Consider the following 11,786-nt stretch of genomic DNA (forward strand, 5'->3'; position numbering starts at 1 on the left):
GCCCCGCCCCTTCCGGCGGTCCAGGGCTCGGGCGGCGCCGGCTCCAGCGCGGGCTGCGTTCCGGGCCCCGGGCCGCCTGTCCCGCCCTCGGCCGCCGGCGCCGCCGCTGCCGCCGCCACGGCCACGGCCTCCCGAGCCCGACGCCATGGCCGCTGCGGCCGGGGACGGCGCGGTGAAGCCGCTGCAGTGCGCCATGAAGCTGGCCAACGGAGCCATCGAGCTGGACACCGGCAACCGGCCCCGGGTGAGGCGACACAAAGCGAGGCGGGGGCGGCGGCCCCAGGCGCCCCCCGAGCGGCCGCCTGCCCGGGGGCGGGGGCGGGGCCGGGGTGGGGGCGCCGTCCGGGACCTCTCCGGCGGCCCCGGGGGCGCGGGGCGCGGGCGTCGGCGTGACCTTGGACAGCTCCCCGCGCTCTGCGGGCCGGTCTCTGTCTGCGAAGCGGGGACCTGGAACCCGGGCTCGTCTGTAGGCGGTTCAAGAAGCAAGCAGTTCCCTGTGTGCTGCGTGTTTTCATGGGAGGACACTGTAGCTTTAATCGGATTCCCCGAAGGGGCGGAACCCTGCGAGGGTTGACTGAGGCTCGTCCGCGATGCGTCTTTCCAGCACGCGTGTTGGGAGGGAATGCGGGCCGGGTAGCGTGGGCGTTAATCCGGACGGTGGCAGCCGGCTGGACTGCCCACGGACAGGAGAGGCCGCCTGTGCCCAGGAAAAGCCTCCTGCTTCCTCGGTGGGCTGCTCTCCCCAAGTCGGGTTTCTAGGGCCGCAGGTGCCCCACAGGTCAGAAATCCTTTCTGGAACCCATTTTATCCTTACCTCGGAGCCGTAGACCTAAAGGTTAATCTGACAACCGGGATGCGACAAGATGTCATGCGGCGGTTCCAAGTGCCTGGTGCTCTGGCTCGGAACCCTGCAGACCGTCAGGCCCTGGAACGTGGCGATAGTCTAGGACTCGAGATTGCGGCGTGCTCAGGGGGTTCAGGAGAGGGATTTCCCAGAACCGAAGCCAGAAAGTGATTCTGAGATTTGCAACATCAGTCCCTCAGTAACCTCCCGGGAAAGTTGTGTTTTTTTCAAGCCACTGACGAAAGAGCCCCTGAGTCGCTCAGGAAGGAAACCTGTTGCAAAGTGAACTCGACAGCGACTGTTAGGACTGCTTCTCCTGGCGCACTGGAGAATCTGTTCTTCCTGTGCTGGGAACAGGCAGTGAGCGGAGGATGGGTGCCCAGCTGGGCACTGTTTCTCTTCAAGTCAAGAGCAGAGGGACACTATCTGTGCCGGACATCCCTGAGCACCTGCAGCAACTACCAGCTAACTATCTCAGGCTGCCTGTCTCAAAGTCAAGAGATAAGCAAGCCCCATTTCTGTTTCCCACAAGGGCATGAGGCAGGCGTGATGGAATTGTTTGCCATTACTGGCCTGACCCCTGCCATTTCTCTTCCCTGAGCACAGGAGGCATATACAGAATACCTGAGGAGCATCCACTACATCTCCCAGGTGCTGCTAGAAGAAGTGGAAACCACCAAAGGTACGGCTCTCAGCCTCACCACTCCTCCTGCACTGAACAAATGATGGACAGCTTAGCCCTTGGTGGGTCTCAGGCCTGGGGGTGTCCTGTGTCCTACCCATTAGTCGTTAGCAGAAGGTGAATGCGTGAACACTCAGCATGAGCTGTTGTAGTGTGATGTGGGCGCAGGAAGGGATGGGTACTGTCAGGGGATGGAAATGGGATGGGGCATAACCAGAGACTGGACATCGAACCCCGGCCCAGGAAGGAGTGAGCTGCTGAAAAGTCAGGGGCTGGGGGCAACACTCCCAGCAGAGGGATGTGCAAAGGCCCTGAGGTAAGAGTGGATGCTGGGTACGGGGAAGAGTGGGTGCAGTTGGGGCAGTCATGGCCTTGGGTGGAACTGGGGTCGTTGTGGTGTAAGGGGAAGCTTGTAGAGGCTTTGTGGGAGAGAGGCCAGCATGGAAGCAGAGCCTCCAGGAGGCTCCCATAGTGAGGGCAGCAGTGATAGGACCACTTGGAGATGGAAGGAGTGAAGGGCTTGGGGACGTTCTTTAGAGGTAGACCTTGGGGCGCCTGGGTGGCTCAGTCCATTGGGCGTCTGCCTTTGGCTCGGGTCAGGATCCAGGAGTCCCGGGATCGAGTCCCGCATCAGGCTCCCTGCTCAGCGGGGAGTCTGCTTCTCCCTCTGCCCTTCATCCTGCTCGTGTGCTCTCTCTCACACTCTCTCAAATAAATAAATAAAATCTTAAAAAAAAAAAGTAGACATCACAGATTTGCTGGGGGTGGGGGATGAGCCGCTGGTTGGCAGGACAGGGGGTGGAGACAGTGAGCCACTGTTTGGCGGGGCGGGGGGGGGAGACAATGAACTGGGGGGAAACTGAGGTGCAGAGGGCTGGTCCAGGGGGTGGCAGGAGCAGACTTGTGTGGGAAGAATAGAGAGCTCCATCATGAGCATGTTGTGCTTGAGGTGCTCAGCACCCTGGTGGATATGGGACCATGGTGGTTAGGGAGGGGTAGGGTCACCAGAATCAGAGCTGCCCCAGAGAGGCAGTGAGCTTAGCAGAGCTCTGGGCACTCCAAGATGGAGGCCTGGGAGGAGGGTAGAGCAGTATGGAAGAGACAGACCCTGAGAGGTCGAGGAGCCCTCAGAGAAGGACTCGACATGAGGGTGTTAGTGAGGGAGTTTCAGTGGGAGTCAGAGGGCTAAAACAGGATGCAGTGAGAGCCTGGCTGTAATTCGAGCATAGGTGGGTCAGGAACTATGGCTACTGGGGTCCAGCTCCTACAGCCCCTATCTGCTGACGGGAGTGATCCCCAGAGGAGGGAACGCAGAACAGAAGGCCCGGGGATGTGCCAGGGGTGGGGTCAAGCACAGCCAGAGGGCAGGAGAGAGGTGGTAAAGTTGTCTCTGTGAAATGGTCCATGGCCACAACAAGGCCCACCTTGAGGGGCTGTAAGTACAAGGAAAGCACTTGCTGAGAAAAGGCCTGGTTAGGGAGGAAGGGGGCTCTGATGGTCCAGCAGGGATGACAGGTCAGATGCTGGGCTGGCCAAGCTCAGAGCCCGCACAGCAGCAGGAAGCAAACCCCCCGCAGATGATCAGAAATGATGAGGAGATGAAGTGACTTAGAGGTCAGAGATGAGGAGGGGGGCAGGGTGACCCAGGGTGAAGAGATGAGGAGGGGGATAGGCTAGCATAGGGGTCAGAGATGAGGAGAGGATGGGCTTGTCCTTGTTTTTATCTCAGCAAGAATCTGTTTAGCGATAAAGGTGATGATGACCAGCTTTCTTGTCTCTTGATCCCCAGAAGGTGGAGACCCTGTGGCCCCAGACACCTCAAAGATGCTGAAACTGGCTGAGCAGTGTCTGGAGAGGGCCCAGTCGACAGCTGCCAAGCTTGGTGGGTCTCCAACAGATTTCCCTAGGGCATTCCCCCACAAGTCTGCATCTCTGTGGGACACTGGACTCCATGCTGCCCCTTGCTTATGTACGTCTTGCAGGGAAAACGCACCTGAAGCCAGCCACGCCTGTGGCTGCTCCTGGCCCCTCATCTACCAGCCGACATCGCCGGGTGTACTCGGATGAAGGGGGGAGACTATCTCCGTTTCTGCCGCCCGAGATCTTCCAGAAGCTTCAGGCGGCAGAGTCACAAAGTTCTAAGAAGTAAGAAGGGGCCAAATGGAAGGTGGGCTGAGCCTGGGTTTAAAGTCCAGACAAAGGGAGCTAACCACAATGGTTTTAGTTAAAATGGGTCCGAGAATGGAAACAGCCTCGTGCTTGACAAAAACAAATGCAGATCCCCTTTGGACAGAAGCATGTGCACGAATCGCACACAGTCAGGTATAAGCAAGCACAGAAAGAAACCAGAAACTTCAAGAGTAAGAGCAGAAACAGCCTGCAAGTATTCAGGTGGAATTAGCAGACGTTTCGCTAAACCGCCGTGCTCTCTACATTTACAGAAGTAAAAAGCAAGTTTGAAAATAATGCCAGGGGACAAAAAAAACCATAAAATCTGACCCAGCAAATAAAGAACCAAGTAGAAACAAAAATATAATACCAAAATTGTTTTTAAAAACTAACTGAAAACAATAACGACAAATCATATCCTGCAGGGAGAGTCCACACATGCACACAAAAATGAGTGGTCGGTTTTTAACAGAGCAGACACAGTTGTGGAAAGAATGAGTGAATTGGTTAAAGGGTCAATAGACCCCCAGAATGACTCACAGAGGGGAGAGAAAAAAGAAAGTCTGAGAGAAAGATAGAAGATCTAACACAAGATTATTGGAGTTCCAGGAAAAGAAAAGGAAGAAAATGGGAGAGGCATTATTTGAAGAGCTAACAGGACATGAGTTTCTGGAACTGAGAAAAACGGTCAGATACAAGAATCCCCACTAGGACAGAGAAGGCCTGGCTCCTCGTGGCCCTGGTGCTGCCATGCCTCCAGGTCCCCTGCCGCCCAGAGGTCCCAGGCCCTCACTTCTGCATGTGCAGTTTGGGGGCAGGACCAGGCACAAGACCTCCATCCCAGGACAAATTTTCCCTCAGCTGGAGTCCTCACAACTGACCCTCTCCCACCATGAAAGCATGCAGACCTGTGAGGCCAAAAGTCTCAGTGCGGGGTCGGGGGTAGCTTTTGGTGGCCATTTCTACCAAGTAGACAGGGTTCTCTGTTTAATGGGTGGCAGACTCATCTAGTTGTTTGGCTCACATGAGTCCTTTAAAAAGTTTCATGTTGTTGCCAAACACGTATAACTGATCTGCAAAAAGTACGATGTCCAGCTTTTCTTGAAAAATCAGAGATCTTAGCAACGGCAGGTCCAGGTCAGCAGGGCAGGGTCTCCAGTCCACCCCAGACCTCCTCCCTCCTTTTCATTTCCTGCCTGCCCCCACCACCACCTGCTCACCTTCTGGTCTCAGGGCACACTCAGGGAGGGTCTTCAGGTCACCAGAGCATTCCAGAACTTCCTGGGGCCTGGACAGCAGCTCGTCACTATTTCCAGGGAGCTGACACCTCTGGAGGAGGCCTCTCTGCAGAATCAGAAGCTGAAGGCTGCCTACGAGGCACGGATGGCCCGTCTGGACCCCAGCCAGGCCATGCAGAAGACATCCCTGGTGAGTGGGTCTCAGGGAGGGTCTGGGTTGGTGGTGGAAGAGGAGTAGGCCTTATCTTCTCCTTCCCCTCCGAGACCCTGTCCCTGCAGCGGCAGATGATGGAGAACCTTGTGATCGCCAAAGCCCGGGAGGAGACAGTATCCTTTCCCTCCATCCCTGGTGTCCCGAGCTGAGCAAGAAGGGGGTGAGGTGGGAAGTGAAGGGCCGGAGCAGGGACAGAATTCGTCCAGCTTCGGAGAGGCGTGACCTTGAGGGACGGCTCCTGCCCTGCCTGCGTCCGCACAGGCCCTCCTGTTCCTCCTAGCACCCACGGGCCCCTCTCCAACCTTCCAGTCGGCTAGGGCTTGCTTCGTTCCCTGAGCGAGCACCAGTCCTCAGGCCTGCTGCCTCCTGTGCCCCGCCTGGCCTGACCATACCCCCGGATGCCTGGGGACTCAGTGCAGGCGGGGCGGGGGTGCCGCCCCACCAGACTCGGCCTTGACTCTGCCGCCCCAGCTGCAGAGGAAGATGGAGGAGCGCCGGCTGCGGCTCCAGGAGGCAGCCAACAGGTGCGTTTCCTCCTGTTGGTCTGGGGACAGCCGAGAGGACTGGTGGGGACTTCCACACCCACCCCCCAGCCCTAAGGTGCCCCACTTCGTCTTTCACCCCAGGAGGTTCTGCAGTCAAGTTGCCCTGAGCCCAGAGGAGCGGGAGCAGCGGGCCCTCTATGCCGCCATCCTCGAGTATGAGCAAGACCACGTGAGTGCCGGGAGCTGCGACTGGGGCTGTCATGGCTTGCTGTTCCCAGGGCCCGTTGGTGTTGGGTCTTCCTATGCCCCAGGGAGGGCACGGACAGTGTGGTGCTGATCTCCTGGGGTGCAGCCTTGGCGAGGGGGCACGCAGGGACCTGGCCATGCTCTCCAAAGAAGTCCCCTGCCTTGCAGGACTGGCCGAAGCACTGGAGGGCCCAGCTCAAGAAGAGCCCAGGGGACCTGTCGCTAGTGAGCAGCCTGGTCTCCCACCTGCTCAGGTACCAGGGCCTTCCACCCCCCTACCTCCTGGTTGGCCCTGAAGGCAGGCAGATGAAAGGACCAGAAAGGAAAGGGACAGAGAGGAGATCGGGGGTGGCTGTACGGGGCGCCCACAGGCTCCCTCGGAAGGGCTGGGGTTGCAGACGTCCCACCCAGCCACCCTCGTGGGCTTTTCAGCAGCCGCCTTCTACCTTCTCAGGGGGGTGGGTCAGACTCTATCTGCCACAGTTACTCACAAGGAAACCGCAAGCGTCACTCCTCCGAAATGCGTCCGGTGGGGCCACGTGGTGGGCAGGTGGACGGCGGGTGAGGGCGTGGCCACAGCACCGCACCCCCACACCTCTTCCTGTGCTCGCAGCACTCCCGACCACCCCATCTCGCAGCTCCTGAGGAAGCTCCAGTGTGCGGTGTACCGGGCGCTGTACCCCGTCGTGAGCAGGGCCGCTGTTGGCGCTGCCTCTGCCCCCGGCTGCCGTGCCTTGCCCCCGGACGCCGACGGGCTGCTGGCTCCGGGAAGCCGGCGGCTCCGGCCCTCGCAGAGCCTCTACTGCATGCTCTCCCCTGCGGAGCCCAGCCCGGCCCCGCGGCCCCCAGACGGCACTCAGGCCGGCCCCCCAGACAGAGGGCCAGACAGCAGCCCTGCCAGGCCCCCCTCACCCCTGGCACACAGCTTGACCGGTGTGCAGAGCAAAGACAGCTCCTTTGAAGACCTCGAACACTTCTTGGCTACTTCTGAGGGGTGGGGCCGGGGGTGTGGGAGGCCGCCTGAGCCCCAAACAACGGGGGTGAAGAAGGAGCCGCTGCTGGAGCAGCTGAAGAGCACTGTGAAGGACATACACAACGCCATCGGTGAGGGCCAGCGTGCCCACAGGACGGGGGGCGGGGGGAGCTGCTCCAACTCTGAAGCCTGTGCCCCTCAGAAGGCTTTTCACAGGCCGAGGATGGGCCCTGGGGAGGACAGGCTTTCCTCTGGTTGGCGGCCAGCCACGCTGGATCTGCAGAGCCGTCCCTGTCCGCCCTTCTCTGGGGCAAACTCCGTGTTTAGCAGACAGGAAGGCACCCTGCTCTGAGAGCAGCTGGGACCAGCTGTGGGCCCGAGCTCTCCCCGATCCCGAGTTGTCTGCTCCCTGGGCTGCACTGGGAAGGGTTTGGGGAAGGGTCTGCTGTCAGATCCTCTGCCTGCCAAGTGGTCCTGGCCTGTAGGGTTGGACTCAGGTCATTCTAAAGCAAGGACCCTCAGGTGTGTGCAGCCTGGTGGTGACAATTTTGAGATTTTTTTCCATTTTGAGAATAGTGTGTGGATTCCCTAAGGGTCGGCGTCTAGGGTGGCTGGTGACTCCCAAGTCCCTTCCAAGGAGGAAGGCTTTCAGGGTTTCCTAAAAACCAGTGAGGGAGTCTCAACAGGTGGCTTGGAATGCCTTTCAAGGTCAGCTGGATGGGTGTCCCATCTCCCTGGGTCTCAGGTCTTGTTTTAAATATGCTTCTAAAGTTCTTCCAGGTTCCCGCAGTTTGGAGTACAAACCCCTTCAGAGAGAGGCTGTCCTTTGCCTTCCTCAGCCTGTCGTCTTAGTTCCTCGGGGGAGCGGGGCATGCTTCTGTGAGCTCCTGGGTGCTCTGCCCCCGGACTCCGTGGACACGGAAGTGGGAAGCTTGAGGGGAGTGGAGGGAGGTTCAGGCAGACTCCCACCCCACCGAGCCGGAACACTGTGGCGCTGTCCACACGGAGGGTGGGAGAGGAGGGGGCGGCTATGGGGCCCACTTGGGCACCCCAGGCTGGCTGGGGATGACCTCCAGGGGCTGCCAGCCTGGGGCTGGAGGGCCCAGCCGTCCCCACAGCGCCATTGTGCCGGCTCTGCTCCCGGCAGACAGGCTGCTCTCGCTGACCCTCCTGGCTTTCGAAGGCCTGAACGTGGCCGCCTCCAAGGACCGGTGTCTGGCCTGCATCGAGGAGCCCTTCTTCTCTCCACTATGGCCCCTGCTGCTGGCACTCTATAGGTACGTTCCCAGTTCCAGTCCCCACGGATGGCCCCCGGGGCACCCTTCCAGCTGGTGCTTCACTCTCAGGCCATCCTCAGATGCCTCACCCACGCCCCTGTGACTCGGGGTGTAGCTAGCTTTACCTAGCCCTGCCTCTGTCCCTGGGGCAGAGCCCCCGGGCAGCTGAACCTGGCCTCTCTCTGCCCCAGGAGTGTGCACCGCCTCCGGGAGGCCGCCCTGAGCAGGAGCATGGAGCTCTACAGGAGTGCACCCCCAGCCGCCATAGGCATTCCCAGGAAGCTCCTCCCCCGGGACCCGGAGGCCACGGGAGCTGGTCCCTACCCCTACTGTGCTGCAGCCCAAGAGCTGGGCTTGCTGGTCCTGGAGAGCTGCCCCCAGAAGAAGCTGGAGTGCATCGGTGAGGGGTTGCAGTTTGGGAGGAAAGAAGGGGGAACATGCTCAGATACGGTTCCATCCCACAGGGGACCTGGAGTCTCTGTTTGCCCTGAGCTGTAGACCCTCCTCCCGTCAAGTGGGGGTGTGTCTCACGGGCCATAAGTGGTGTGAGGGCATGATCGGGAGGGAGCTTCTCAGGGTGGGTGCCTGAGAGTTGCTGTGGCCTCTGGGCTGTCCTGGGACCAGCTCCGCTCAGCCCTCTCTTGAAGCCTCACTTCTGTGCCACAGTGCGGGTCCTGCGGGTCATCTGTGCCTGTGCCGAGGATTACTACCAGGCCCAGGAGGCTGCCCCTGAGACCAGACCCCCAGTGGGTGCCGCAGCCATGTGAGTCCCAAAAACACAGACTGGGATGGGCACTGAGCGTGTGGGGGACTGCCTGTAGAGGCCTGGGGGAGAGAGAACCCTCCTGTCCTGCCCCAAGCAGGGGGACTGCAGTTTCTGCCTGGATTCTGGGCCCCTGGGCCCCAGAATCCCGCTGCTACAGTGAGCTTTGCAAGGCTCATCGTCCAGCAGAGTACCCATGTCCACCAGGGGCTTGGGCTCCAGCCCCCGTGAACGATGCATTCCCGCCCCTCTGGGCAGGACTTCTTAGGAGTTAGGGAACACCTGACTAATCTGGTGAAATTTAGGGTTGCTTGTCCCAACAGCACGTGCTTGGTCCCTCAGTTGCACACTTTGGGGGAAAAGCCCCAGCCTCAGTGAAGAGCTTGCTCCCTGTGCTAAGCCCCCACACCTGGGGTTCCTGCATCATCCCTGCCCCCACTATCCTGAGGTGAGGCAGGGGGTCTTCTCTACCTGGATCTCTGATGCCTGGTTCTATCTGATCTGAACCCTGCTGGGGCCAGCAGCCTCTTGCCCTAGCCCCCATTTGGGGCTCCCAGCTCCTCAGCACCTGCAGGGGCTCTTTCTGTTGCCACCCTGCCCCAGGGACCAGTGTTATAATGAAGGCACCTGTCATTTGAACCTGGTGGGTGGGTTTTAGCACCTACTACACCCAAGGGCCTGGAGGTAACGGGCAGGTAGAAGCTAGAGTTGAGCATGAGATCAGCAAGCAAGAGCTCCACCCAAGGAGAAAGAGACAGATGGTTGGTGGTCATACTCAAGCCATAGTTTTTGCTTGATGCCCTTCCCAGAGACCACCAACCCGTGGGCCCCGTGGGCCAGGGTTCTGCGTGCGCTGCAGGGCCTCCGTTGGCACCTTTTTAGCTCCCCTAGATGCCTCTTGTGGGGGATCTCAGGTGCCTGGCTCCGATCCCGGGTGTCAGCAGGCTGCCTGGGACGTAGGCCATCCCCTCCATTATCCTGCTCCCCAGGTGTGGGCAGGCTTGTGGGGCAGCCCCACACGTGCACTGTGGGGGCATCGCCTCGTCCAGCCGTGGGTTCCGCAGCACAGGCTCCCCATTCAGGGATGGCCTTGCTGCCCGTAGGGACTGCCCTGCGTCCACTCCCAACTCCCCCACGCAGGCGGGCAGGAGGGGCGCAGGGAGAGCAGCTGGTCAGCCCTGGACCACTCCACAGGCCGAGCTGGGGGCTGCAGGGTTTGGGGGATTGAGCAGCCATACTGGACCCCGGAGCCCACCGGCCAGCCGTGCCTCTGCCCAACAGCGGTGCCGACGACCTGCTGCCCATCTTGTCCTTTGTGGTGCTGAGAAGCGGTCTCCCCCAGTTGGTGTCAGAGTGTGCAGCCCTGGAGGAGTTCATCCATGAGGGGTAGGAGCCCCCGGCTGGAGTCAGGCCAGCATGGTGCACTGAGCACGTGCTCCCAGGTCGGGGGTCCACCTGCGCACATGGCCCATGGTCCCCTCTGCCAGTCCCTTCCCACTTCCCCTTGCTCAGCATACTGCTTGGACAGGACCTGGGTGGGGGGCCATCCCTTGAGCAGCATCTGCCTGGGGAGTGGGCTATCCTCTAGCCCAGCCTCCCTGACAGACCCCTGTGGGACCTCAGCATCCAGGTCCTGCCCCATGAGGGCAGACACCCCTTCCAAAGTGCTGGGGGCCTCCTTGCATCCCCTGGAGGTGACAGACGCTGCCTGGGCCCACCTCTCCACAGGTACCTGATTGGAGAGGAGGGTTACTGCCTGACGTCACTCCAGAGTGCCCTGAACTACGTGGAGCTACTGCCCCGGGGGGCCCTGGGCAAGTAGAGGAGGACAGGACCTGCCGAGGACCGTCCAGGAGTCACCTGCTGGGGGGAGGGGGGCACTAGGCCAGCTGTGGTGGGGCTGTGCAGCTCTCACACTTGCCCTAACCTGACATCTGGCCCCAGGGACTTGAGACACCGCTGTTCCTCAGAGGCACCAGCTCCTAGGAAGTAGGCCCGTCTCTTCCTTGTCTCAGCCTGAGAGGCTCTGTGCACGAACACCAGAGCTGTGGACTCCCCTTGGGGCCTGTACACATGTCCTCAGCCCCAGCAACTCAGCGGTAGGGAGGGCGCCTTGGGCCTGGCAGAGGGCAGGTCTGGTTTCTCTCCCTTCCCATCCCTGTGACAGTCAGCTTCCAGCACCAGTGGCTTGTTAGTCAAGAAGAGGGCCTGGCCCCATACCCTGCCTCCCACCCAAGGGCTGGGGCCTAGGTGGTCTGAAACTGTGCTGTTTCCTTACTGGGCATTGGTCACTCCATTCTCCTCTGGAGCCCAGGCACCCCCAGGGCACCCACCCGTGTCTGGGGCCTCTGAGCCACTCCGGCCCTTGGCACGGTACGCATTGGACCCCTGGCCACTTCCCATCCCTGCATGTCCCCTTCTGGGTCAGCGTGAACCCAAGGGTCAGTGCCTGCCTGCAGCCCACGCCCACTCGGACTGTTACGTGCCCCGGGCCGCCGCTGACACAGGCAACAATAAAGAGGTCCCTGATGTCTCACGCCGCCCGGCTCGCGTGCTCGCCATTCCACTGGCCGCGCGGAGGCCTGAGTAGCACAACCCCTCCCCTGCGGACCAGCAAGAGCCAGACTGTCCCAGGGACCACCTCCCAGACCCTCTGGGGCAGGACGTGCTCTGCAGGGCCGAGTGGGTTGGGCAGGACCTGGGACTGGACCTCTTGGCCTGCAGGGTCTCGGGCAGCACCTTCATTCTCCAGGTGGGAAACACACGTGGGTGTCCCGAGCTGTGATCCGTGTCGCCCCTGAAGAGGAGAAAGCAAGCAGCATCTGCCAGGGAAGGAGGGACCCCTGGCAGACCTGAGTTACCCCCGAGGCAGGTGGTTTGGGCCCAGCCGCCCCA

General features: G+C 60.6%; 1 protein-coding gene across 3 annotated transcripts; it reads left to right on the plus strand.

Moving 5' to 3' along the window:
* The first annotated feature begins 8 nt into the window (after positions 1-8).
* On the plus strand, positions 9-11,431 carry VPS9D1 (VPS9 domain containing 1). Of its 3 annotated transcripts, none has more exons than XM_036119753.2 (15): positions 9-244; positions 1,451-1,526; positions 3,316-3,408; positions 3,509-3,671; positions 5,012-5,123; positions 5,198-5,260; positions 5,619-5,671; positions 5,774-5,861; positions 6,047-6,132; positions 6,492-6,982; positions 7,999-8,128; positions 8,320-8,528; positions 8,795-8,891; positions 10,173-10,277; positions 10,620-11,431. In XM_036119753.2, exons 1-15 carry the CDS (start codon positions 146-148, stop codon positions 10,711-10,713), a joined length of 1,959 nt encoding a protein of 652 aa, XP_035975646.1. In that variant the 5' UTR covers positions 9-145; the 3' UTR covers positions 10,714-11,431. The 3 variants fall into 3 exon arrangements, with proteins under 3 accessions (XP_035975646.1, XP_035975647.1, XP_035975648.1); XM_036119754.2 differs by having other exon boundaries at positions 5,777-5,861; XM_036119755.2 differs by lacking the exon at positions 10,620-11,431 and having other exon boundaries at positions 10,086-10,218.
* The last annotated feature ends 355 nt before the right edge of the window (positions 11,432-11,786 follow it).

This window comes from Halichoerus grypus, chromosome 15, assembly GCF_964656455.1.
Source record: "Halichoerus grypus chromosome 15, mHalGry1.hap1.1, whole genome shotgun sequence".
Lineage (NCBI taxonomy): Eukaryota > Metazoa > Chordata > Mammalia > Carnivora > Phocidae > Halichoerus > Halichoerus grypus.

What these genes read in the sequence shown, in the direction of transcription:
- VPS9D1 (XM_036119753.2), top strand. Translation starts at nt 146, where the DNA reads ATGGCCGCTGCGGCCGGGGACGGCGCGGTGAAGCCGCTGCAGTGCGCC. An exon ending in AGAAGTGGAAACCACCAAAG is followed by an intron (nt 1,527 to 3,315) that starts GTACGGCTCTCA and finishes CTTGATCCCCAG; the next exon opens with AAGGTGGAGACCCTGTGGCC. An exon ending in CTGCTGCTGGCACTCTATAG is followed by an intron (nt 8,129 to 8,319) that starts GTACGTTCCCAG and finishes TCTCTGCCCCAG; the next exon opens with GAGTGTGCACCGCCTCCGGG.